The following is a 27,973-nucleotide window of genomic DNA, read 5'->3' on the forward strand; positions in this document are numbered from 1 at the left end:
GTGGGGCCTGCGCCGCCGTCTCTACGCGCTGTGGAGGATTCACAGCGGTTAGCGGCTGGAGGAGCCTCGGCAGAGGGAGCGCGGGAAGCGCCTGAACCTGGCGCTGGTAGCCACGAAGCGGCGCTGAGAGAAGAGGGACCTATAAGAGGAGAATGCTCCCAGGCCACCATATAGGCGCTGGGAGGTATACACGAGAGGGCTGTGCGACCCGGGAGCGCCGACTTTTCCTATGAGAAAAATTCCTTTCTCTTTGTCCTACAGAGAAAGCAGACAGCTGCGTGTTTAGCTTAAATCCCGCCACAGGTCTCATCATACGAGTGAAGGGTTTTACTGCCGATGAGTTTTACTTCGCCATCCTTTTCATGCTTAGAAACTCTTTATCTATGACTGTCAACTAAGATATATGACTACCAACTAAATCTCGGTACCCTGTGGGCTGTGCCATGTATCCCCGCACTGAAACAAGCTGACAAGCCGCGGTACTGTATATTACTATTTGTAGGATCGTGCTCTGCAGGCGTCCTGGGGGAGTCTCATGTCCCCAAGTCCGTAGGAATTTTGCTTTATGCCTGGAAAGTGTTTAACAAATACTGTTCAATATTTACAAAACGAGTTCATCATTCAAGAATCCCCCGATGTAAGAAAATGGCTCTTTCCGAACGTCGAATAAGAATTGTTTCCTAGGGAGACAATAAGCTTTTATCAGTTATAATTTAATTCTCTCATAGCAGCAAATCACCTAGATGGATAAGCTGTAAGTCACATAAAATAAACTTGAGGAACAATAAATACTTGCAGTTTTCCTCATTTTGTATTTAAGCTAAAATTAATAACGTACTAACGATTTCTAGGCTGCTCACCAGCTTTGTCATGCTGCTGTGCGAAAATAAAGCTAAATCTAACTTCTGAGTGCCAGAATAAAACACTTCCAGGAAAATGGGACGTGCACGGCAGTGATGCTCGCTGCCCTCTGTCCTCCGCTGCGATCCTCGGAGGTGGGAGCTACTGCCGAGAGCAAAAAAAACCCGGAACGATACCTTCCTCTGCTGATGGACACTAAGTAATTAACACTCCAGAAGTAACCAGACATTTAAATTAGTGAATAAAGCCGATAGTATTTCCTCGCATTCGTTTTGTATTATAAAACAACGGGTTTGACAGAAGGATTAAAGCATCAAGATGATGCTTTAGAACCTACTTACTAATTATACGCCATGAAAAAGTCGATTGTCTCAAGGAAATCACGCAGTCTCTTAATTATATCCATCATTTAACCGTTCCCTCGGTGGGGGGGAGGAGGGATTCTTTAAACGTCCATTACTTTCTCCGTTTGTGCTTCACGCCGCCGCCCTCGGGGTATAGCCCCGTTCAGACAGGCTGATAAACGCCGGTCCTCAAAGGAGGTTTAGTATATGCGCTTAAACGCTCCTCGGCCTCGCAGAAGGGGCCATTTCCTCCATGAACACGTAAGATAAATTCTTCCGATTCGCGTGAAACTGCTACCGAAAGCACTTCGGGAAATCCTGGATTCCATTTCCGAACTCTTCAATTCTCATTCTAAAACGGAACGGGGAAACGTAGCAAAATCCCTAATCTTTTCACCCGTTACAGGTACCCTCCGGTCGCTTACCCGTACACGAAGGCGCCCCGTTCCCCGGCTGGGCAGGGAATGCTCTACAACGCGCGCTGCCCGCGGCCCACCTTACGGCGCCGCTGCTCAGCCCCGAGGCGCCAAGGGCTATGGAGCTCGCCCGCTCTGCGCAGCCTTCGTTACCACGGGAAGCCTCCGGCATTCTGCCCAGGGCGGCGGCGTTACTCTCAGAGCGACGCCCAACGATTTAAAGCCTCTTTCATCTTGCGCTGTTTCTGGTGGAGGAAGAAAGCCGTAAGCTTTCTAGGAAAGAAAAACATAAATTGTGTATGATTATCTAGCTCCTAAGCTGTCGGGTACGAGTAAGCTAATTGACGTGAATTAATTAGCGCCCTTATAACTCAGGCTTAAAGATCCTGATGCAGACGACGCTCTGTGAAGGCTCGGGCTCCCCACTGGAGGTGCCTCCCGCCCGCTCCACGGGAGCTGAGCGGCTCTGAGCAGCGGGAGCGCCTCAACCCGGCTCCTGAGAGGAGCAGTTGAACGGAACGGGCAGACAGGCAGCACCGGGGCGCTTTATGGAGGGCCAGGAGCGGCGGGAGCCGCAGAGTTGGAGTATAAAGTACGAAGAGAACGCAGAGCGCAGCTGTTGCCGTTCTTATTCCTAGAGGCAGCGCTCTTCGGGCCGCCCCCGCCCTGTCCTCACTTCAGAGCCGCGCCGCTCCCCTGGGGCGGCAGCGCGGAGCGGTTGGTAAAGGCGGGCAGTTCAAACCCAAGCGAGGGAAAGCGGCTGTGGCCGCACGCGAGGAGCCGGTGTGGGTGGAGAGAAGCGAAGCGGCTTCTCACTAAGGGCAACGGGCCCCGAAGCCGGGTGGCAAGCTGTGGAGGCGGCAGAATCCCCGCCTTCCCCAGCCCGCTGGCTGGCAGGGAGGGCAGCCTCGCCCTTCGTCTCAGGGAGCACCGCCGACCTCATCGGCTGCTCCCGGTGGTGGGGGTTCTGGGGTCGGTTTGCCGTGCCCAGCGGTGTGCGAGATAAGGAGGTGAAGCTGTGTGTTCGTGTCCAACAGCCCAGGTGACTGAGAGAACCCCCTCACCCCGATACTGCTCCCTAGGTAGCATCAGTTATCCTCATCGCTGGTAGGTGAATGTGGCAGTGAAAGACCGAGGGGAAACTTTCTTAGCTGTTATCCCACTTCTTGGTAACGTTTCTTTTGTACCTCTTTTTCACTCGTGCCCCGTCTCACTTTAGGTTGTCGGTAAGGGGTTAAATAGTACTTTGCGTTCAATACATTTGCTGTGGAGGATCTCCAGTTGCTTCACAAATTAGGGTAAGTTAACCCTGCGTGACAGAAAGGGTTGAACTAAAATATCGATGGCATTAGATCTGGGAGCTCAAAGAGCAGAGACTTCAGATAAAGTCAGTTTTATTGCAAAGTGTGTTTTCCATTGAAATATGTGATGCAATAGTCCTGTATCACCAAGGCTTTATCTGTTAGGTTAACAGGATGGACAGTGACAAAAAAAAAGTACAGAAAACATTTTGTTAGAGGCAGCTTTGTATAGTGTGCATTACCAAGGAATGTAAGTTAGAATCAAGATCAGGGTAACTCCATTCTAGAACTCATGTCTGTGATATAGGTGCCGTTTACATTGCCTTCCAGTAAACAACATTCTTTTCCTCTCCTTTTTTTAGGATAAGTCTAGATGTGTCAGATATTCTATTTCTAGCATCTGAATCCAGTCCTTACTTTAGTTTGGGTCTCTGAACATGAAATACTTTGTTCTGAAAAGTGTCAGAAAGTTTGCTGTTGACCTGTGGGCCAATTTGAAAACTACAGAATTGAAAAAAGATATTAAAGAAATTGAAAGGGAAGATATGCCTTTTATTCCTTCCTCTGTAACAGGCTTGATATGTCCTTGCTATGCGACCAGTCTGTTCTTCCTAGCTTGTCTGTTTCCTGATGCCTAAAAAGGAGCCTAACACTTTCAGCAATTACTTCAAGATCCTCAAGTAGGAAAGGCTTGGTTTTTTTTACATCAAAACTAGTAGGTCAAATGTTTCTCCTGATGAGAGTGCCTTATAAAACAGTAAACAAGTCTTAACGAGTTTTACTAGTTATCTTTTATGGGTATAAATACTGTGCCATTCTATAATGGTATATGTCCAGCAGATCAGAAATTCTCTCTTTTTGGTACTACAGATCTGAATAAAACAAGACCTAGTGTTTAATTAAACTTCAACTTTAAAAAGTGATAGTTGTTTATGGAAAAACTGAGGTGTAAACTTGGATCTGTTGTAAAGAATTTTAAGTTGATACTGTCTGCTCTGTCCATGCTATAGTGGTTTCCCTGTAATTTTTCAGAAAAAAAAAAAAAAAAAAAAAAAAAAAAAAAGATAAAATCAATATAGGAAGCTCAGAGGCTCCTCCTGCTGGACGTTGGCCCACCAACATTGTAGTTTTCACTTCTGCTTAAGGTTTCAACGCCGCTTTTTCTTTAACTCTGCTGTTCTGATCATCCCAACAACAGTAAAAACCTTTTTTTCCCTGCAATTTTATGCTACTCAAAAACATGCTACAACTTTATGTTGTAGTATTTCGAATTTCCTCCATTCTTATTTTCTTAAGTGAGTGCATAGCTTGTCTCTATCCAAGGAATGAGTAAAAAGCAATGAGGAAAAGCAAGTGCAAAGGTGAGATATGAGAGTAAGGTGAAAATATTGTACTTACATAGGTATATGGGAAAGGAACGAGGCCAAATTTGTCTGCATTTTCTAACATCTTTTCTGCAAAAATTCTTTTCAATTAGGTGCATTCTTTGTTTTAAATCTAATCTTGTTTCATACTGTCATTAGTCTGATTTCACAGACCTTTATGTCAGGTTCTCACAGTCTGTTCTCAAGTGTCGTGGTCCTCTGGACCGACATTGCAATCTGCTCACTGTAGGCAACAAAACAAAATGGCTGGAAGGCTGTGTGGAAGAAATGGACCTTAGGGTGTTAGTTGACACCAGTGGTGTGTGCCCAGGTAGCCAAGAAGACCAATGGCATCCTGGCTTATATAAGAAATTGTGTTGCCAGAAGGACCAGGAAGCTGTTTTTCTCTATATATTCAGCATTGGTGAGGCCATACCTTGAGTACTGTGCTCGGTTTTTTTTGCCCCTCACTACAAGAAGGACATTGAGGTCCTTAGAAGGTGCCCAGAGAAGGGCTACAAAGCTGTGAGGGGTCTGCAGCACAGCCCTTATGGGGTGCGGCTGAAGGATCTAGGATTGCTCAGCCTGAAGAAGAGGAAGCTCTGGGAGACCTCCCTGTTCTCTACAGCTGCCTGAAAGTTGACCTATTCTTTCTTGTTGCTAGCAATAGGACTAGAGGAAATGGCCTCAATTTGTGCCAGGGGAGGTTCACGTTGGATTTTTGGAAATTTTTTTTCTCTGAAAGAGTGATCAGGTGTTGAAACAGGCTGCCCAGGGTGGTAGTTGGGTTACCTTCCCTGGAGGTGTTCAAGAAATGTACAGATGTACTAAGGGACATTGTTTAGTGGGGGAAATACTGGTGATAGGTGGATGATTGGGCTGGATGATCTTAAAGATCTTTTCCAATCTTGGTGATTCTATGAAAGTATGTTTATATTGCAGTGATCCTACAGAGTGCCTTCATCATTTGAAAATTGACCCTAGGTCATCGCAGGATAATTTCTTCCCCCCTTCTTTCCCTAGGACTTTGGGCTTGCCTCAGCTGTACTTGGTGGCTTAATTCCTGACTAGGTCAGTGCTGTTAGTAGCAGTGGCTTAATGTTTGTTGTTTAAGCCACCTATAAAAATTCCAGTTTTGTCTGGTCTATAACTTCAGTGATAAATTCCAGATTTTTATTCCAAGATACCAGTTCTTGAGGCCAGCAGCAGCCCACTGAAATCTGCCATTTCAAACTTTGAGAGTCTTCTGATTTTTTTCTTCCTGCGATAACACCCCCCCATAACAGCGTTGTTCATAATATCTCCTTTAACACTATTATATCTTGTGCAACCTATTGCAATTTGGGGCAATGTAAAGAAACTCCACATTACTGGATAGCAAAAATCAGTCATTTTGCGTTCTTACAATTATTACTTAAATGCATGCATCAACTATTTATTATTTTTGGTTGGAGGAGAACATATAGTAGCTCTTGAGAACTTCAGTACTTGTTAAGTTTATGTTGAAGTTCCCACATACGTTGTGAGAGGTTGTATAGACAATCAGTAGACAATATCCAAAGTGTAAATCTTCAGAACACTTAGTTTATCCACAGAGCTGTGTGAAAAAAAACACACACCTTTACAAAATAACATTTAAGTATTAAGGCAGATGAGAATATGTTGTCTGCTTTGCACCCGGAGGTCAAATTTTATTCTGTCTGGCTACTGTGGAAGCTACAATAGGGAGAACTGTAGACTTGTCTCTTCACAGCTAATCTTCTCTTTTTCTAATGTAAAAGGTATTTTCTCATTAGTTAATCTATCTCTATCCTCTGCTAGCTCTTGAGGGCTACTGCTTGTGATTTCATGAATCAGTAACACTGCTGGTAAAAAATAATAACAAAAAAATTAATTCCTGTTGGGATAAGGGGGAAGTTGATCATTCTTACAACATGCTTGACTGTACAAAGTTAATCTTTGTACTCACGTATAAGCACTGTTTCTATTAAGACTAATGAAAATACTTTTTTTTTTTTTTACACGTATTGGTAGATTTACACAAGGCTTCTTTTTACTCTTCCAGGGTGATTATTTTCATTGTTTGTTTCAAAAATAACACTGCTGTCTTCATTTACAGAGTTAAAGTGCAAAGCAGAAGATGTCAGATAGTCATTCAGTAGCGTTCAATATTATTAAAAGAAATAGGTTAACGTCTCCCAGCAGCAGTTTTAAAGGCTCCAGTTTTAAAGACACTTGTTCCACTTCAGTAATTCTGGACAGCAGATGCAATGAGTCATTAAAAGATCCTGATGCAGAACATAAAGAAACACCGAGAGCAACAAGTTTATCTTTGCTACAAGAGCATTCTGACCATATTCGTCCAAATGACCTGTGTTCTGTGTCATCTATTGAAAATGAAATGAATTCTATCTCCTTATCAGACAGAGGAGAAGCAAACAGGAGCACATATTTTTTTGAAACCCCGAAAGCGGGTAGAAAAGGCTCCTCGTTACGCAGGAGGCTGCTTTTATTGAAGGCTGGTGCAGCTGTAGGGAGCTGTGAAAACCAAGTTGGTTCTTCAGGGAGCAGCAGGAAAAAACTATTCCCTTCCATTCTGAGCTCTGAAGAAAAACTGTCACAAACTGCTTCACACTCTTTGAAAGATGAAAGTTGCAACACCCTGAGAGGTAGCACTGTGGAGACTGAGGGCTCTAGTCCTGATTGCCCCAAACGGCGACTATCCTTTTCACAACAAAGGACTTCTACTCTAGATGAGTCCAAATGTAAGGATCCCTCATTGCTGGAAACAGAATTTTTTTCTCCAATTGAGGGTAAGGATGTTACTGCTAGTAACACTAATGAATTCAGTGAGAGTGTCCTTTTAAGTGTTAGTGAAGGGTTGCTTCAGACTCCTACTTGCAGTGTGTTACCTGAGGCCAGTGATAGCAAGATCCTGAATTCTATTGATAGTCTTGTAGAGAACTTCAACTTTGAGCTGTGCGATGGAAACAATCCCTCTGTTAAACTGGCAAGTTACCCAAATATTTCAACACCTGAGGATAGCGGATATAATTCACTCCAACTGGACAAATCAGGAGACTTGTTGTCTGATCATGAGGGTTCTTTTCAAGAGAGCTTTCGAAAACGCAAAGAAGGTTCCAAAATTCTGGATATTAAAAGAAAGGCAAGGAAAATTGAACGAGTGAGAAGGTTGTCAACTCTTCAGGAACAGGGCTCACAGTCGGAGACAGAAGACCATCATGGCAGTCCTAATTCAGCACGTATGTTAGTGGAAGAAAGAAGCTTTGTCACAGAAGACTGTGGATTAGTTTTAAAGGAACAGACGAGTAAAGACTCAGCTGTAAATTATGGAGATCTCTCAAGAACTCCAGCTCTGCAAGTAGTCCATGAAATTTGCTTGCAAAGACAAAGATCAGACAAAAATCAAATATCAAAGAATACTGTTGGAACACAAATAGTTGCATTAAAACATGTTCTTGCTGGACTTATTGGCAAGAAAATGGGCCTTGAAAAGTTAGATATTTTAACTGAATTAAAATACAGAAATTTAAAACATGTTCTTGCTATTGTTTTAGATGCTTTGACAGTGGAAAGTCTATGCAGGTAGGTACTACTGCTGTTCTGCCTTCTCTCTACCCCATGAAATTTTGAAAATGTTTCTGTGAATAAATTAGGGTAATTTCTGGAATAATGGGAATTGTCAATATATATATTTTTTTTGTGTGTGTAATTTAGGGAAAATTAAAAGGGGTTTTTCACAAGTAACTAAGTGGTTATTTCTACGTAGTTCTAATAATACTTTGTATACAGGAATTAGAGGGAAAAATAAAAGGGGAGATTTAATTTAAACTGTCACACTACTTGTAAGTTTTAAAACACTGACATTCTTTTTCAAATCTAGAAAGTCAGTTATTCTTATTTCAAGTTTCCAATCATTTTTCTTGCATATTTAATTTCCTCAGTTATTTCTAAGCACAAAGACAAAAGAGCTCAAAGAATATTGCTTAATGTTCTGGATTTATTTTCTGAAATCAGTAGAAGTTGTCACTTAATTCAAAGAAATCAAGAGTGTCACATGTGTTACAAAAGGAATAGGTAGAATTATCAAGACATAAATATTGTCAGAATACTTAATGCTTAGAAATATAAGTTGAGAAGCAAAATTAAGTGGCTTATGTGGGAAAAAATGTATTTAATTTGGCGAGCCAAAGATGTGCTATGCTGTTTATACTGCAGTTATTCACTAGATTCTTCTATGTGTACTGTGCAATGGTGCAGAATGTGTGAAGTTTGTTTTATGACAATGCAGTGGTATACTACAATTCTGTAATATATAGAAGTACTTTATAAAATCACAAGAAGTCTGTGAAAGTCTTAACAAGGTACATATACTGTTTTCTGTCATACCCTGAAAAATTGCGAGTGGATAATTTTTCATTCATTTGTTCCAGCATTTGGAAAGTAAGCAAAAACTGGCGTGAAATCATTGTACAAGATAAAAGAGCAGATAGGAGGAGGAAGTCATACATAAAACAGCTGAAAGAAGAAGCTGAGGTAAGGGTTGTCTTAAAGGTAATATTTCTGGTTGCTTTTTTTTTCCATGTGTTAAATTATTTGAGACAGAGGGTGCACTAAGCTTTTTAAAGGTAGCTAATAGCAACAGTTCTAGCATGTTAACATGAGAATGTCATTGCTTTGATTTTACTGCTTTTCATCTGCTCCTACTTTGAGTACTCCTGTTAAAACCATGTGATTTCCTTCCCCTACACCCTGAGCATATTTTCATCAAGTGATTCTAGCCTAGGGTCTTTAAAATAGCTTCTAACACCTATATCATGGTATTTCTCATTTCACTCTAGTCTACAGTCCATTAGAATTCTGTACTACTTCCCGATTATTTTTCAGAGCTGCCAGTATCTTATCTTCTTCATGGTATACTTGAATAGAGGGAAACACAGATGGTTCTTAAGAGCTTTCTAGAAATTAAATGTATTATTAATATAAATATGCATTTTCAGGAGATTCTCCATGTGTGCACACAGTGCTTTAGCTGTGACAAAACTTATGTTTGGTAGCTTTGTGATTGCTATTGAGATGCATTCAGTTTCAGAAACGTGAGGACCGATGTGAAAGTAATCAAGTGCTAAATACTGTTGGTTTGTTTACCCTGCTCATGGGACTTTATTTTTTGTGGTTCCTATCTTGTCTCCTTACTAAATACAAATGTTTAATGGAAATACATGCACTGTACATATTCTGTTGTGGTGTTGCAAGGAGAAAACTTAGGAAGCAAAAACATTCTGAAGTAAATAAAGCTCTGATTTGCTCCCTTCTTATCCCCCTTATAATTATCAACTTTTACAGGAACACTTATTGAAAACTGAAGATGCTGCCACAAGACTTAATGTCCTCAACAGATCTGCTCTAAGGCCAGTTCAAGCTCAAGCCAGAACTCCTGGACTGCAAACACCACCCTCTTACACTGAACTTACACCCAGGAGATGCAGTTCTGTTCCCCAGTCAACCAGTAGACAGGAAGAATACATAAAAGTAGGTAGCCAAGAAATTTGTCACTTTCAGTTCTAAGAAAATTCTCCCTTATGAGAACTAACTTATTTTTCTCTCCCTCCTTTTTGCTACAGGTTGCTAAAACTCTATTCACTGACGAAGCTCTAAAACCCTGTCCAAGATGTCAATATCCTGCTAAGTATCAGTTGGTAAAGAAATGGGGGCTATGTAGCAGAGAGGCCTGTGCCTTTGAGTTCTGCATTTTATGTCTGCATGCTTTCCATGGGTCTAAAGAATGTAACAGCTTATCAGCAAAGCAGAAGAACAAAAAAGATGCTCCTCCAGGAAGTGCCCAAAGCAAAAGAAATTTAAAAAGACTCTAAATCTGTAAGGCACGCAAGTCCTTACGTTTCATTCCTTTTCCCCTTCTTCCTAAGTACTGACATCTTGGAAGTCTAATCTGATGTAGTTTTGCTTATCAAGATAATTTCACGTGTACATATCTTAATTCAGCGCATTTTTCTTTTTGAAAAAAGTGAATATTTTAAAACGTTTTGTTTTACCTGTCATGTAGTAGCTAAGCACTTACTAACATCTTAATTATTCAATAAAGTATCTTAAATGTATTCTTCAATATCTAGCTTACAGCATCTCATAGGTGTTTAAAAATGCAATTCTTGTCTTAATGACAAATTAAAGAAAATGATTTTTAAAGAATGTTTTTGGAAATTTCTTTATTGTTCACTTATTTTTAAAATATTTACTTTAAAAGTTGTACCTGCAAGTACTTCTATCTATATAAATGGTGATACCACAAATAGAATGCATTAGTTGTCTGAATTTTATGCATTTTTCTGCATAATTAGAATAATAATTCTGTTGTTCTTAGACTCCATAGTGCAAGTCAGTAGAAGAGTAGTCTAAATCAAGGTGTTGCTCCAGTGATGATTGATTCTACTGTTTTTTATATTTTTTTCTTTGAAAACTGACTTGAAAACTGCAGGTGACACAGCATACATCACATATCTAAAGAAGGTGTTGTATCACTCTACTGTTACGGACTTAGGCTATGTGTTTAGTGAGGTATTACTTCAGCTTCCAGATACTGATCATCTTCATATTTTTGCTTGAATTAAAGGATAGAAATTATCCTTTCTCCTCTTTTAGACTTAATAAAGAGAATTCACTGATTTTGTACTTGAGCTAAACATATTGACCCTTTGCAGAAAAATAATTCAGTCTTCCTCCCAGTCATCAAATTTTGAGTAAATACTGACAACAGAAGACAACACTACTTACATGATGGAGATACAATCTCAGTTTACTTCCCCAGTTGATATTTTTCTACTTGGATACTTGATATTTACTATTCCATCTTCACAGAGATATTTTTTATCATAAGCCTCTTTTGGGGTGTTTGTAGTCAGCTGTTTCCTCTCTCCTTCCCTTCCTTCCTCTCTTTTATTTGTTTTTTGGACCATGTGTTGCTCGAGACTTTAACTTCACTGTGTGTATTTGCAGGTAAGCCTTAGGACTGGGCTGTATTTAAAAGATAGCTTGATAAAATGGGCTTTCAAGTAAGTTATAAGATGCATACTTTATTTTATCTTGCCTTGTAGTTGTCTCATACTTATTCCTATATCCTTTTATAGTTTAAAAATTATTCATTGCAATTTCAGACTTTTTTCCTTCCATTTTATCTGTTGAATTAGAGAAAAGCACCAATACAGCTCATTTTAGGATGTTCTAAAGATATAACTTCCTATTTCTCATTTCTAACTATTGTATTTTGGTTAGTACTTTCAGCATACTTGGATTCTGTAGCATGGTAGAGGGTGAAACAGCATGGTTGGTAAAATGCCAAAGTTTTACTACTAACCTTAATAATGAAGGATGATATCATTAAAGACGAGATCAACTCAATATATCTGCCAGAAAATAATGTTTAAGTCAATTATCAGTGCTCTAACTCTGTATTCATTTGCATTCTGTTAAACCTTTGTATTACTCTTGCCTATGGTTAGTCTGGTAGGTCTTGAACTGGAAGATTTTTATGTGTGTATATATATATAACAGCAGAGGAGAACACAGTTTCTTACTTTGTAAAATAAAATAGTTTCAGGGTGTTGAGGGATTGATGCCCATTATCTTTTTTCCTACTTGGCTGAATTAACTCTTGGAGTCCTTAACCTGATATTTGCTCAGTGCTGCTGCAGCTTTAATGACTAAGGTTTGTCACGTGCTAACATTCCTTTCCAGCATAGAGAAGAAGGATGCAAATGTGGTCCTTAGGTAGAAGCAATAGGATGCTAATGGTCAGGAGTTTCCTGAAATGTTTTGCCTATTCTCCAGCACCAGAATTCTTTCTTACTACAAGGTTTTGACAAAGAAATGAGTGAATTATCTTTCACTCTGAAAGACATGAATAATGAGGTTAAAATTAATGTGTAATGTAATTTATGTACTGCTGAAAAACTCATTTTTGCCATTCCCATTTCTCTTCAGAAAGGCATGTTCTGCTGTGGGAGGAGCAATATTGCCTACAAAGGATGTCCGTAGAAATGTGTTTAGATTTCTGAAGGTGATGATTTGAGCTGAAGCTGTGGGTTTAAATCCTAAAAAAGAATTCTTAGAAATGGCCATTTGCTGCTGACAGGTCTTGCTTCAGCAATCATACTTCATAAATCTTTCTGTTTCAGAGCAGCGACCATAAATTTCAACTAGTCTGTGAGAGGGAAATTGAGATGACTTAAGTCTCTGATCATTCATTCCTTGGAGACATGGAGCTTAGGTAAAATTGCTATAAATCTTTTGAGTTGTTTATGTAATAAAAAATGTTTTTAAGTTTTATCACTGTAACTCTATCTTCATTAAACTAAGGAGCTCAAAAACATCTGTCAGATTATTTTCCTTTTCCACATATTGGTTATTTGTTAGTATACTTTAGGCAGTCCAGGGTAATTTTAATGTAAGAAGTAATTCCTTTTCATTCTGTCTTCATAGGCACATGAAGAAACACAAACAACAGGTTAGGAAGGGACTCCTGCTTCCTGCAGTCCAGTGCCAAGCTCTTACATCAATTTATCAAGAGCTGTCTTAAAACTGGTTAGAACCTTGTCTGATTACCTTTACATTGAAGATCTATTCCAGATTGCTCTACTAGTCACTTAACCATTTGTCTTTTTTTCAGCATTGCTATTAGAATACCTATTGAATAAATCTATTCAATAACCTTTTCCCCACATGTTATGATTATATAGTACAAATATCCTCTCACACTTTACATTTTTGACAAAACAACCTGAAATTTATTTAGTATTTCAGATGCATCTTCTGTTCCTCCGATTGTCTTACTGACTCTTCACTATTTCCATTTGAATCTATTCTTTGAATCTATGCAGCTAGTATTCCAGGTAAAACCACCTCAAGATCTTGAATAATGTCAGTGCTTTCCTTTCTCGCCCCTAAATGCTTGGATGGACTCATACATGCTGAGTAGTATTTCTTATATATGGCTTCTGCACACTTGCAATTTACTCACTAGGTGTCCAGTGACTAGTCATGTATTCTAGAGTACATTCTTCTCAATTTTTGAAAATACCTCATTTTCTTCAGTCAATTTTTAGTGGATATTAAGATAATTGTAAGGGTTTGAGGGGACCACTGAATATCAGCCATCCTTACAGCACAGGTGGGTCTTGAATGTCTCCAGAGAAGGAGAGTCCACATCCTCTCTGGGCAGCTTGTTCCAGTGCTCTGTCACCCTCACAATAAAGCAGCTCCTTCTCCATGTCTGCATGGAACTTTCTGTTCCAGATTTTACCTGTTACCCCTTGTTCCTGCACAGCACTGAAAAGGCTTTGGCCCCATTCATTTGACTCCCAGTGGATGATGTTTAACCTGTTGTAACTTCATATTTCCTACTGCTAGGATTTTTCTTTCTCTACTTCAGTCTTGTAGTGATTTAGTGTTTTGTCTTCCTATTATCTATAAGTGCTAATTCTTTATAGTGAATCTTATAGAATTTTTGATGCAAAACATATGGCATGTTGTTATTACTCGTCAGATGCTTCAGCAAAATCTGTCTGCTGCTTTGTTTTTTACAGTTAAATGAAAAGAAACTTTTATTTTCTATCACTTCTTGAGCTCCAGTTAGTTAAACTGCTCATTGCAAAAAGGTTTAATACTTCTCTTTTAAAAAATAAAATGCTTTACTCTGAATTTTGACAAGTCTGTACATTAGTAGAATCTGCCCAAACTTGGAAATGTAAATGTTAGCAAGGATTTATTGAATTGAGTGCTGCTGGATACATAGTAAAGACACCAACTATTCAACTGAAAATATGAATGAGATGGAGTTCTGTATGAACTTAGACTTTGGTGTTGAACACTGGAAGCTTCATATGAAGAGACCTTTAACTTGGAGATTTGAGTTTATCTTTAAAAGTACTCCTACTTTTTTTCCCATGCGTTATAAAAGTAAGTCTGAAAACAATTGTGGGAGGGTTACTGAACTGTCTTAGTTTTGTAGATACTTTCAATTTCTGGTGAATGGGAAGCTGTGCTCTTCTTCAGTTCTGAATTACAGTGACAATCTAATCCCACAAACTGTTAAAGCTGAAGCGTTGGGACATGGCTGGGGCCAGCTGAAGTATTAGAAGAATTGTGATTTCTGGCAAAAGGTGGATAGTTAGCAAATGTTAATCTAGTCTCTACTCTTACTTCCCAGCTAAAATGTGTGTATTTATATATATGTATATATACGTCATATATATATATGTATATATACGTCATATATATATATATATATATATAAAATTATTTGGAGCTGCAAGGTTCTTGCATAATTAGAAAACAGTTCTATAGTGGTCTTTCCACTTCAGCAAAACTAATGTCATCCTAAATTGCTTCTGCTGAATGGAGGACTCCAATCTCATCTTCCCTGAGAAGACTTCAGGAACCTCTGTTTGTGTCTTCAAGTGTGTGTGGAAAAATTATCTGGGGCCTGAAAAACGTCTCTTAGAAATGCTTCATTGTGACAGTACTTGGCAGTTAAATAACCAATACATTGGTCACTGAGATTCAAAATTAGTATTTTTCTCTGGTTTGAATCCAGTACACTTTCCTGGTGTGTGGGCTAATAGATGCTCCACAGATTGTAGCCTTTTTCTGCTTTTAAACACGGCTTGATTGCACTGAGAACGTTCTTCTGTCTTCCAGGGGAAAAAAAAATTCTATCAGAAAAGCACTCCCACAAAACATCAGTATTTCAGGGTCAGTTTTTCATCCTTTCTATGTATTTTGTACAGTACAGAATGTGCCATTGGGATGCAGTTATTCTCTAGCCTTTCTGTCGAAGATCTTTCAAATCTTTGAATCCAAAATGGGCAAGCAACAAGCACAATTTATTTTCTGAAGGGCAAGGTATGGATACTGATTTGTGCTCTGAACAGGAATGCTTGCTAGTGCATTCGTTATTTTAATTCCTGTTCTGGATTTTTTCTTTATTTTAAATAATTGTAGTTGTCACAGAGCATGTCATGGAAAAAGGAATGGATAACAAGATGACAAACTAACTCTAGGAAATTATTTACACAATTAACTAATCGAGATGTGAATTCATCTTGAGGGTCAAACTGCTTTTCTCTCTGAAAATAGACCTCTATTTCAATACGTGCGTTCTGCTGATGGAAATATTTTATCACAAGGGGGCACCAAAGACTTTTGTTACAGAATAACTTCTTAATTCTTTGCTTTAACCCTTGCACATCAGCACAACGTCAGGAATACAAAATGTTTTGAATAGCTTGAAGTCGTGCTGGCTGTAATTCCTGCCCTCAGGAGATGCATACCAAAATCTTCTGCCAGGAGAAGAGTGGCATCCTAGAAAGAAATTCAGGTACTGCTTCTTCAGGGCCACTTCTGCAGGATGAAGCTGTGCTGAGTGCACAGCCAGGTCCTACAATAAGTGGGCAGATTGGCCTGAACAGCCTCAGTTCCTCTCTCAGCCATGGACTTCAGTCCTAATCCAGCAGTCTCTATGGCAACCTGGTGCTGTCTGCAAGATCTGTCCCATTAAGTGTCATGGTTGAAGGATTTGAAAACTGATAGTTTCAACTACTGGGCTTATCACAAACTATTTTTCAAATATAGACAATGTTTTTTGTAATAAAATCTAATACAGTTTCCCAAAATGAGTAATTTACAAGTGTATCCTCTAGCTATCTTATTCTAAAATGATAGAGGGAAAAATCTTATTGTATGCATTTTGTTCATATTTAATTGATTTGCTGATGGTTTCAGTGAACAAGAAAGGGAAAACATTAACTCTGTAAAGAATGAAACTGGAATGGGGCAAGTATTCCTATGTAAGACACTTCAACTGCTATCAGAAAGGCAACATTTTTTTCTTAGTTTAAGTCTTTCAGATGCAGTCTGGAGTGAGAATTTGGGAATATAATGCGTTCTGTGTTCTGAAGTCTAGGAGAAGGAAGAATAATTTTTTAACTATATATTTAAAAAGGCTATAACCCTTTGCTTTTCTGAAGGAGCTCCTCTTGGTTAATAATTATTGTGCCATACTTAATATCTATAGTGTTGACACTGGTCTGTTCTGGAAGCTGATGTATATGAAAGCTTTCTTCTTTCCTCCCAGTTTTTTCCTACCTGGATCAGTCTCCCAGTCTACTTCCTTACAGAGATGTACAAGATGTACAATCTGGAAAGGTATGGATCAGTCATCAGAGAGAGGTGCTGTTATGAACCCACAGGCTGGATGCATCAGCAATAATATCCCTTGTGGAGAATTCAGCTGTCAGCTGGGGATTCTGGCTATAGGGGCTATTTTTGATGTCTGTTTGCTTGTAAAAGCAAGACTCGACAGCATGCATTTATTGTGTCTTACTGGGTGTATGCTGCCTGTTGCCAGGCAATGATTTTATCAAAGGATAGTCATGGTATTATTGGCATATGTTGTCACTATCTAATGAAGCTGCTTCTTACGTCTTTCATATAAAACCTATAGGTGACGAGGCCACCTGCTGAGCTGAGATCAAGGAACTGATCCAACTTAAACCAAGCTACAGAAAACACTGAGGGAAATAATGTCAAGACGTTTATTTGTATAAGTGAGAAGTGGTGGTAAACTTACAAATCTTGAACTAGCACTGTGAAAGCCTAGTACAAACCACGACTCCAGTTTATCAACATGAAAAATAGAGAATAGACAAGAACAGTGCAATCCTTCATCCATGGTACATCCTGTTATGGTAAAACCACTGAGAGAAATAACTCCAATAGTTGTTTTTTCTTTTTTTTTCTTATGTTTCCTTTGAAAGCAATGGTATGTTAACTGTAGTAGAGTCGCTAGCAATAAACTCTTTCTGTAAATTTGTTCAGCATACAATTTTTATCATCTATCTGGTTTATTAGCTATGGGTCTAGCAGTTCTGTCCTGGTTTTCATATTGCCCTCACAGAATGACTCATTTCTATACTTGTCTTCCAATTTCATGAGTCTTATCAAATAGGTTTTTTCAATCATGCATTGGTTCTCCATCCAAAAATTAGAAGAGTTATTGCAATATTCTCCTAAAGTTCTAGCAGCTCCCTGAAGACATGAATGCAAATTTCTGAAATGATCAGATGATTGTAGATACAAAGTAGGTAGCCCTCAGGTACAAGATAACAAGGGTACAATGTATCACAAATTGCCAGGAGGTTCTACTAAATTTCAAATTAATTTCCAGGTATGCCTCTGTATTCTCTATCTTATTCTAAGGCCCATATTAAGAAGGGGAAATCACGCTTGAAATCAAGGCTTTAAACTTGGTAAGACATCTTATCCTGGCGGAATAACACTGTTACAGGAATCTGTGGATCACTGGTGACATGAACAAGTTAGGGACTATTCTCCAGGGAGTATCCTAACACAGACCTTTGTACAGGTGGATCTCTTTGGATTCACACTGCATTTGTCAGCCATATTCACTAGTAAAAGCTTTGTAATGTTGATAGATAAAAGGTTAGGTTGCATGTCTTCTGTTACTATTTAGCCCTTGCTACCTTAGTCTAGGTGAGAAAGAAAAATTTTATCTTTAGGATTGATTGACTTTTTTTTCTCTTCAGAATTCTGTCCATTCATCTTCCTAATAAGTATTTCTTCCTGTGTCTGCACTTTTTCTGTCAGAATTGCAATAAACTGTGGTATGAACTTCTGTTATCAGAGTCAGTGCAGAAAAGCCATGCTGCAACAGCTGGCTTCTGCCATTTTCTTAATAGAATCATTCAAGGCATTTAAAGGCCAGCTCTCTGACAATGAATTCATGCTTTCCCTTCAGGATTTAACTCCCATTTTGGCAGTCCTGCAGTCAATATTTAAACAAGTTTCCTAGCACCTGTTTTCCGAACATGAAGTCGCTGCTTTCACAGATATAAAACCTAAAATGTATGTGGCAATCATCCAAAGAAGAAGGAATAATAATTTTAAGTACGACTGGATTTTTGTAAAGGTGGTTAAATATTAACAATAATACATGTTGAATTGTCCATGTGCACCTGAAATGGGAAGTTTCCATTGAAGTCAATGAGAATTTGTTCATAGCTGCCAGTGGAGATGCATCTGCTGCATCATCTGCTTTTCTCTTAATGGTACTGCTAGTTTTGTATGCCTTTCATTGTGGAGATGTTCATGACTTCATTATGATCATTGGTAGGAATCAAGCACATGTTAGCATCAGAAAACTGAAGCAGACATTTGTTTCAGATAGAAAAAATGAGAGGAGAAGAGTAGAGAATGAAAAATGGGGGAGATAAGATGAAGATTTAAATCCAAATTTCACCACCTGATGAGCTTTTAACAGGTTAACTAGCAACAGAAAATGAAGAACGAAAGGTTCTCTTTCTCCAGACACACAGGTTGATTTAACTGTGTGTTGGTAACTAAGAGAATGAGTAAATGATAATGACTGCTGACAAGTTCTCCGTGAGAGAGTACAGTCTGTATTTCCTGATGAGCGTCATCCAAAATCAATTTCTGAAGTATACTGCAAGGAGAACAAAGACCTGAGGGTTTTATACTGAAATATACCAGATGACAAGAGAGAAAAAGAACTTTTGTTTATTACTGAATTGTTTCCAAACTTTATTTCTATCTAAGTTGACTTGTGGTTTCTACTTCTTATTAAAAAAAAAAAGCATTCTTCATGCATCTATTGTTGTTTGTTCTTGTAAATAGACAAGAAAATTTGTAAGTTAAGGAGAATATTAAGAACTAAAGCCTAAGCATACATCAGAAAGAAAAATGGGCAAGGGGAAAAGGAAACATCCACTGAACATTAACATTTTAAATCATACTGAATAGTTTAGTTATAAAACCATGCATTTTCATACGCACTGCAATTCTACTACCCGTTGGAAAGACTTCTCTTTGCTTTTTGTGTTGTCTTGTTACGTGTGTTAGGTGTACCAGTTTGAAATGTATAATCACAACAAAATATGCCCTGATACATGGCACTAAGAAATCATGTACCTAGATGTATTTCACTGAACATTAACCTGCTGTTTGTCACATCTTCCCGAATAGAAGCTACACAGAGAGAGCTTCACTTGAGTGATTAATATTTCATCAGAATAATGACTGCACTAATTAAATTGTCTGCAGCTCACTTAAATCTGGGAGACCAAAACTTTATATTTTGTTGGTTGCTTCTGTTCAGTATGTTTGCCAGACATAGCAAACTTTTAGCTAAAGTGCATATCTTGGCTGTGATATTATTTAGCATCTCTTAGGTCTTTGGAGGCATTATTCTTCCTTTACGTGAAAAGCAAAACATAACAATATATGCTAAAAGGTAAACCTGCCTTCTAACAACATTCCACTGGGACAATTAGAGATATTATTCTGGTATTTTCATTTGCTGTCTGTTTGTCTTTGACAGTTGTCCACTCCAGGACTGTAAGCTGTAGTCCCTACATGCATTTCTTTTGTTTTCACTTGATCGTGCCTTCCACCAACATCATGTAGCAATTAAAATAATCTTTTTTTTTTTTTCCCACACCTGCAGAGTATGTCTAGAGATACTGTAATTTCTACATATGTGAAAGCAGGCACAAGTGATAAGAGTTTGCTGTGAGTAGAAAGGTTGTGGTCCATTTTGGAGACTTCTTGAGCACAGATGATAGATTAAGCTTCTTAGAGAAGACCTTTATGTAACTCACACACATGCCGTAACTGATCCCAATGGCGTTCACAACAAGCTAGTGGAATCAGCACTGTTCTGGGCAGCAGAACCTCTGAGGGAACTTTTATGCAAAAAAAAACCCAACACAACAAGCCTGTAGGTGCCATAAGAGTTCAAGCAGTTCTTGGACCAGCTAGTCACTAAGTAGGAAGTCTTTAGCTCCCAGCTACAGAACACCTAAAATCCACTGAAATCCTTGTGTAGGAGCTTGAATTCCTTCCTCATGCACAATTTTATTCAAGCAAATTAGAAATACCGTTTTTTCTCTTCTACTCCTTGAGCTCACTAATAGGGAGTAGGCTCTTTTCTGCTTTTCAACATCTTAACTGAGCAAAAATGTAGCTGCCTTTGGGTTTCTGCTAAGGTGGGACCATGGGAGCAGTGGGGAAGGCTGTTTCCAAGGCTGCAGCTGAAGAACCCAGCACATCACAATGAGATGCATCTCAGGAACAACCCAGGTTTCACTTCAGCCTGAGGAATGCCAAGCTCCTCTCTTTTTTCTTATGTGGCTGAAGTGGGAGCTCTCTGCCACAGATGCAACTTCTTTTGTTACCTGTGATCAAGCCTCACAGTCTGCCTAAGGATATAGACTTGATGCATTTCGTCATTAGTTGTACAGTTTGAGATTTTCTTTAGAGGTAAATCACACCTGGCTGAAGGGTTCTGCTAATACACGAGAAGGCTGAATACCATTTTGAACTAAGAACTGCTTACGCTGCTTGAGAAAAGTGTTTAATCTCTTTCTTCAAATAGCCTCGAATTCCTTCATCACAGACACCTCTTTTGTGGTTGTACAAGTCAATATACCCGTTATGTGAGCCTGCTTCAGGGAGCTCCACATCAGCAGTAGCAGTTCATGCACCAGCTCAATTCATCACGTGTTGTTTGTAGTGTCATAGCAACCCAGGCCTGCTGAGAGAGACGCAGCAGAGACCAGGAGTCTGCAGCCAGGCCCAGGAGTTCTGCAGCCTCCATTTCTGGTCTGCAGGGAAGGATTTCACCTTTGTAAATGAGGTTGCCATTCTGCAGGGATGTATGACGGCCCTTTGGTGCGTAGCTCCAGCATGCAGTCAAAGAAGCTTACAACTGGTATGTAATGCTTTCTGAGCAGGGTAATGGGCTGGATCCATGTCCCACAGGGAGTCTGGCTCTCATGTGACTGCCTCAGGTGCAGAGGCACTGAAACAAAGGAGAAAGATTTTCGCTGTTAAGTTAAGCTTGACTAGTAAAACTCATCAGTCTAAAGAGACAGCTGGGATCCCTTAAGAGACATCAGAAAAGATTTTTGAGATATTTCAGTCTGAGAACACCCTAAATTCTTTTTTTTCCCATAATTTTGTCTTATGATTTACACTATTTGCTGTTCAAGACACCCAGAGCCTCATGCAAGTCTGTATTTCATTAAAATCAGCAAAATTCTACTAATCAATTTTGCAGAGAAAAGCAGACAGATAACAGATGTATGAGAAATAATTACATTAACTGATAACTTTCATTGTATTTTAATAATTCTTGCAATGCTTGATGGTTTTGTGCATCAGTCAACACTACTGTATTTTAGCATTTATTTTATTTCCTCAGGTTACATTATTTCACCTCAGAATATCTAGAAAGATTGTCTTGCCTCAGTACTTGCTTCTGTTCAGTGCAGTTAAACAACCTAGATAGTACTGTTTGTACAATACTCAATACCTCATTTTTGTTTTTCAGAGCCTCCATGTATAACAGAAGAAGTGTTTGTAAGTATGTTTTATAAGGCTTGATCATTCATTTTGTCACGCAACTGTAGAGCAAAAAAAAGAAGAAAAGTTTTTGGAAACTGCTTTCTGATTTCTCACTTCTTGTCTCTTCTTAGTATGGGGTGATATTTATAATTTTCCCAGACAAGGAAAAATCACAGAATACTTAGTTTGAAAATAATTAGGAAAAAAACACCAACAAGGAAAGGGAGAAACAAAAAAGTGTGGAGAATAAAGGTGAAAATAGAAAGAAAAATGAAATAGGATGAAACAAAGAAACAATTGATGGGAAGGTTCTACATCGCAGTTTAATCCATTTTCTCTTTCTTTTACATTTCCTGTCCTTTTCTCATAGTTCATTGTAGGATCTCCCTTGTGTTTGTCTTCCCATTTGAAAGGTAGATGCGCTTGACTTATAGTTCATGAGAAATGAAAACGTGTATCTCAAAGCTTAGTTGACATTTATCACTTCTTCACTGTGGATGCCTCTGTAACTGCCTAAGTGTATTTCAAAGTACCACTTCATTGCTATATGTTTTGGTAGACTCCAGATACTAATAAGATCAGAATCAATCTGAATTCATGCAGAGAAAAACTATACACATATGGAACAGATATTTAGCATATATAAATATGTACACGAGGGTGCATACATGTATATAAAAAACATTTCTTAACTGCATATTTACATCACATTAAACCTTGGTTCTGAAAGATACTTCACGTGACCATCCATATTAGACTCCAGGTAAACTTACACAAGGACACAAAGCTGCCAGAGTTCTATGCAGGACCAGGGCTTATATTGGCTTTAAATTTTGATATTTAAAGACACAGTTTATTATAAATATTTCAAGTGTGGAGAGGTATTTGTGATGCAGTGTGAAATACAAAATTATAAAAAGTTTTACCACTTTTACCCCTGTTCGGCTTCCCCTCTGTTTTCAACCAAAATCTCTGTGTTTCTGTGCTTTTTTCGTGATGGCAATAATAGAGAGGGCTAGTTAGGTTTGTTTCTATGAAATATCTAGGAAGTAGATGCACACCTTTGCAAAAATGGTTTTAAAATTCCTTTCAATGTTAGAAGACTGATGGAGAGCAGGCCCACGTTTGTGCACCAACTGCACAAACACAAAGTGGTCAACCATATCATCATAATTGCAGTCGTGGAACAGTATTTAACACACTTTGTCCTCCAGTTACAATCATAAAACAGTATCTTCTAGCGATAACTTTGGCGGTGCAGCAGGAAAGATGGAGTGGGTGGAAATTAAACAAAATGTTTCCTGACGCCAAAAGTCAAAGTTATAGCACTGTACATATGATCCTATAGCCTATAATATTCAAATATGAAAGTGCAATTATCTTTTTAGAGGAAAATAAGGCTGACCACCAAATATATGTATATATACCTGAGGAAAGCATATTGTGTTTGTAGATAGAGGCAGTTAAGTAGCAACACTTTCATTAGTAAGATCATAAACATTTTATTGATTAGTAATTCAATGTGTTTTTATTTCTTGCTGTTATATGGGACTACAGAGAATTATACTCCTGGCAAATAAAAAACATATGTTACCTGCATATTCTTTACCAGCTTGTACTGTTAATAAATGATTTGTTTTGAATGTTTTATTTTGAAGCCCTTTGAAACAGTGAGCTATTTACAAAGTGTATTATCGTATCTAGAAATTCTCAGGCTCATCTTTATCAGTTTGACATCTAGTTGTGCATTCCCAAACCAACGGCAGGCTGCAGGGTGTTTCTAATGATTTTCTTTGTTAGTTCATTGCTGAATTGAGATTTCTGGATCTGATTGACTGCCTAGTGGCATTTGTGGGAAAATTTTCTATTGACTTCGTATTGCGTTGGTTAGGTAGTTGGTAAAATCTCCAGTATAATTGTACCCTACCATATCTAGGCCATGGTCTACAACTGCACTGGACCATGGGCTTGTGATCCAAAATCAAGTTTTTCTGTAAGGCAGAAAGCCTTGCTTCCATTGTTGTCTTCTACCATTTAAATTCAAGAAAGGAAACAAAAACCTGCAGGTGCAGCCTCGATTTTGATGAAGTCAGTAGGAAGCTTCCCAGTTCTATCAGATGGCAATTACAGCAGATACTACTTGCTTGGTGAGCCAAATTATAGATCAGTAAACTCCTTCTTATTCCCTAAAGCATCTCTGAGCAGCAGTGTGGGAGTGGAAGCAGGTTCTGCTGAGCATTTGTACTCCCCTCATTCCCCAATGGGAGAGAGAAAGGTATAACGTGAAGCATTTTTAGACCATTAGCTTATACACATTTTTTCAAAAGTAAACATGCAGATGTCCAGCATTCAGGAGCTTCTGGGTTCATGAAGGCTTTATCTGTGAATTTCTTGGCAAGGCATTTCCTTCCACGTGTTTTTTAAATTGTTGAGGACCTCAGTGGTGTGCAATGCCTAGAATCTAATAATGATGCAATGATTGTATTCTCGAAAGTGAGAAATGACATTTTACAAAAGTTTACATGTCATGTCTTGTGGGAAAAAAAAACACTGTTTGAGGTAATTTGTGTATTCAAGACATGTTAGCACAGATTATTATAAGCCTTGTTTTCTGGTTTTGTGTCTCTGCAGGAAGACTACTTAGCCACAGATGCTATGCTTGTGGACTACTTTAATGAATTTTTGAGTCTCCCGGTAAGCACCTTACAAAAATCCCTTGCAAAATACAAGAAACATCTTACTAATAATAAGTTAATCCAGTTTATAACATTTTGTCACTGGAGAACTAAGTGGCTTTCACAATATGTCTATAGTCTAATAGTAGCAGTTCTTACTATTCAACTTTACTGTCAGTGTCAGGGAAAATCACACAGTATCTGGCCCTCTGGGGATGAATTTTCTCTTGCAAATATCTGTATTTAACTCACAGTGCACCAAAATATTATGGATATGAAATGAAAAAGACATGTAAATTCTCACGTAATAAATATGAAGAGTCCACTTTTATTACAGTATCATAACACCAATAAAATCAGTGTTCTTTTAAGTTCTTCCAGCAATGTACTCAGTGATTAATAAATATTTTAGCTCAAGAACCAACTCCATGTTTCTTCATGACTGTGAAAGTCTCAAAATTGGTGCTCTACTTTTCTCCTCACACCTGCAGCTAAAAGGACACAGCTTTATGTTCTATTCTTTGTGCAGATCCAGCTGCAGTTAGACCAGCCACCCAGTGCCCTACACATAACCAGTATACCTATATTTAACCCTATACTCTGCTCCTTTTCCCCATCAACTACCCTGTTTCCCCATGCTCTCGTATTAATCACATGTACTCCTCCCACAACATGGCAATTTCACTCAGTGTTGTCTTAGCACTCTTGGATCCCCATTCTCTGTTTCTGCGCGTTTTCTTACTCTGTTTCTGTTTTCTTACTCCTTTGTATGGAACAGCCCTTTTGCAGTTTCACTCATAGTTTCCCTGGATCCTCCCAGCCAACTTACCCCAGAACTGCCCCACAGCCAAATGTGCTGCACTACAAGGATATACTGATTTCTGCAACTTGCTTCATAGAAAATGCTACCAGCATTAGGATATTTCTTGGATGCCTCTGTCATTTTTTTTATATGAAAATAGAATCTGGAAGCATTAAATAACTCTATCAGAATGTGGGCTTTGTGCACAACGTCGGTACTGATTTCTCTCAGATCTCAGCCTTTATAACTTTCCACCTCATTGCAAGACTCTTGAAACCAAATTTTAAAAAGCGATAAAGACACAGGTAGAAGAAAATGTGTGGTGAGAGGGTTCATTTTTTTCTTCTTCTTTCGTTTTTTTTTTCTGCAGCTGCTATAGGGTAATTGCATACATCCAAGCCTAACTGCATAGCCTTTAAACTCCTTCCGTGTGCCAGGTTTTTCTTAGCACAGGAATACCATCCTCCATGCGTTTCACTGTTCATTTGGAAACTATGCTTCAGGTTTTCCCCAAATCACAGAAAATCTCAAGTGGGAAAGAAGTTCAGTCTGCTTTGTCTCTGGGTGTCCTTGGATATGTACAGGTTTCAGGACATCTATTAGAAGCCAACATTCTCTTTGGCCTCACAGGTCTCCTCAACCCAGAGTCCTGGCTCTGCTCAGCAGCTCTGAAATGTAGCAGTTGCCCCAGCCCTTCCAAATGCTCTGAAGCCCACAGCAAAGAGTTCACAGACGGTCCTGAGTAAACACTGCTTTATGCTGGTAATCTTGGTAGATTTCTGAAATGACACATGGTCTCTATTTATTTATTGACATATGTTCATGAAAACAGAGGATGTATTAGCTGTGTTTATTTGTAATGTTCTCATAATTGGTTTTATTTTCTCTTTGATCTTTTCTTGAGGATTTACCCTCCACAGGATTAAGTTTCAGTAATACCTTGGGTTCTGTGGTTCGAATATTTTGTACTCTGAATTTCCCTGCACTTCTCAGAACACTTTGACAAAAATTCCATTGCTTTATTCTTGTTGTGCTTATCCGTTGTTGCCTAGAAACAGTATTACCCAGGTGTGTTAGTTGTCAGGCAACAAGTTAAACTGGAAATGTTGTGTGACCTGATACAAGAAATCAGGGGTAGTATATGCTTATTTTAAGGGACTGTCTCTATATTGATTTGTAAAGCAACTCTGGTGTACGGAAAATTGTATCACTGGGAACTTGCTGTAGCAAGACTTTTGTTTATTCATTCATTCATTTATTTATTTATTGCTTTGCTTTACAAAATATCCTTTAAGAAATAATAAAGTTATGATAATATTTGGTACAATTTGGCATGAATGCTGGTGTACCCCAAAGATCTGCATGCTGTAAAGAAAGACAAATCGTGAGGAAAACAATTCAGAAAGATAAAACAAAAATCCCATGAGGGCTCTTGCTATCAGTACACGAGTGATATACAGCCACAGAAATCAGTCCTGTGACATACAAACAAGCTACACCTTTTGTAGTAAATAAACAGAAATGAAAAATTTATGAGAAGAGCTGGTATATGTGCATTTCCATTTGGAGCTGTCAGCAGACCCTAGAATTCAAACCTTTGATTTTTTTTAAAACATCAGAGAATACGCTTATCCAGGAATGAAAATACTTAAGTCAGAAGTCTCCATCCAACTCCATGTTGGAGGCCTCATTAATATCAACTTGCTTCTCCCAAGCCCAACAGGAGCTACCTGCTTAATGAAGGGAAAACAATTAAAGTATAAGGAATAAAGTACAGGCCTGTTGCTCTTTCTGAAAATTGGCCTGGAAAATCTGATACTGTCAAGAATAACATCAGGCTGGACCTATGAGTAGCTGATGACAGAAAGGGCAGAAGGAAATCCACACTACTGCACGTTTCAAGCCCTTCTCTGTTTTGAAGATGGCTGTGAATCGTTCTGTGAGGCTACAATGCATGCTCATCAATTTCCTGGTGTGTTTTTTCCATGTCTGTGGAGGGAGGCTGCTGGTGCTGTTAAAACCTCCCTTAAAAAGTTTTTAAATCGTTTAAGCCTCACATGCATGTTATGTTGAGTCTTATCCAGGACTAAACCATCTTTCACATTCAAGAAAGCAAAATAATCTAACTTCTTTTCCTACTGAAAGTGGCTTTACCCATAATTTTCCTTTCTTCTCCCTTAGATGATGCTGTGTGATTGTAACTTGCTTCATACTTATCAGCAGAAGGGAAACCCTGGGCTCACTCAAATCAGTGGGAGATGTAGCACTGACCATATGACCACATGCAATCTGAATTTTCCAGGCACTTCCTAGAGCTGCTCGAATTCTTTTCTGGTCTGGATTCTCACTGACTTTTATTTATGATACATATATAGCTGTCTTAAAGATGTTTTGGCAAATCTCCTGGATGAGATTTCAGTTCATTCCCACCATTTCAGGGCTTTAACCTAGGAGGAAGCCAAGCTGTGGTCATCCTGTTTCTCTTGGGATCAAACTACATTACTTGGGGTGGGATATGGTGAGCATATTTACACATTTGTTAGCTGTATCTGAAGTATATCTGAAAAGTGTAAAGGCAGAGAACAGCAAGATTTATATGTCTGATATCCTGGCAACACAGTGATGGATGCTGTTTTGGTTTTGTTTTGGGAGGACTGAAGGAAATTTCCCTTCCCTTCAGTTAAGTGTATAACTTTAGGTTTCAGAATCATATATTCTATTTATTCTTCAGCTGA

At 38.7% G+C, this 27,973-nt stretch overlaps 2 protein-coding genes across 11 annotated transcripts in view; both read left to right on the forward strand.

Moving 5' to 3' along the window:
• Positions 1 to 2,004: 2,004 nt before the first annotated feature.
• Positions 2,005 to 10,580, forward strand: FBXO43 (F-box protein 43). 10 transcript variants are annotated; one of them, XM_048940355.1, is made up of 7 exons: positions 2,005 to 2,213; positions 2,841 to 2,919; positions 5,229 to 5,357; positions 6,406 to 7,892; positions 8,741 to 8,843; positions 9,654 to 9,839; positions 9,932 to 10,580. In XM_048940355.1, the coding sequence occupies exons 4-7, from the start codon at positions 6,427 to 6,429 to the stop codon at positions 10,178 to 10,180; spliced, it is 2,004 nt and encodes a 667-aa protein (XP_048796312.1). In that variant the 5' UTR covers positions 2,005 to 2,213; positions 2,841 to 2,919; positions 5,229 to 5,357; positions 6,406 to 6,426; the 3' UTR covers positions 10,181 to 10,580. The 10 variants fall into 10 exon arrangements, with proteins under 10 accessions (XP_048796312.1, XP_048796307.1, XP_048796306.1 ...); XM_048940352.1 differs by lacking the exon at positions 2,005 to 2,213 and adding an exon at positions 2,228 to 2,342; XM_048940351.1 differs by lacking the exon at positions 2,005 to 2,213 and adding an exon at positions 2,228 to 2,342 and having other exon boundaries at positions 5,310 to 5,357.
• A 10,452-nt stretch (positions 10,581 to 21,032) lies between these two features.
• Positions 21,033 to 27,973, forward strand: part of RGS22 (regulator of G protein signaling 22) — a 65,340-nt gene continuing 58,399 nt past the window's right edge. Inside the window, 3 exon segments of the mRNA XM_048940358.1 lie at positions 21,033 to 21,126; positions 21,748 to 21,776; positions 24,393 to 24,455. Of these exon segments, the coding sequence (XP_048796315.1) occupies positions 21,069 to 21,126; positions 21,748 to 21,776; positions 24,393 to 24,455 (150 nt within the window). The 5' untranslated portion in view covers positions 21,033 to 21,068.

Source organism: Lagopus muta, chromosome 3 (genome assembly GCF_023343835.1).
Source record: "Lagopus muta isolate bLagMut1 chromosome 3, bLagMut1 primary, whole genome shotgun sequence".
NCBI lineage: Eukaryota > Metazoa > Chordata > Aves > Galliformes > Phasianidae > Lagopus > Lagopus muta.

Bases quoted from the DNA above. Each gene is read 5' to 3' on its own strand.
- FBXO43 (XM_048940355.1), top strand. From the start codon at position 6,427: ATGTCAGATAGTCATTCAGTAGCGTTCAATATTATTAAAAGAAATAGG. The intron at 8,844-9,653 runs GTAAGGGTTGTC...CAACTTTTACAG, and splicing joins AGCTGAAAGAAGAAGCTGAG to GAACACTTATTGAAAACTGA. The intron at 9,840-9,931 runs GTAGGTAGCCAA...TTTTTGCTACAG, and splicing joins GACAGGAAGAATACATAAAA to GTTGCTAAAACTCTATTCAC.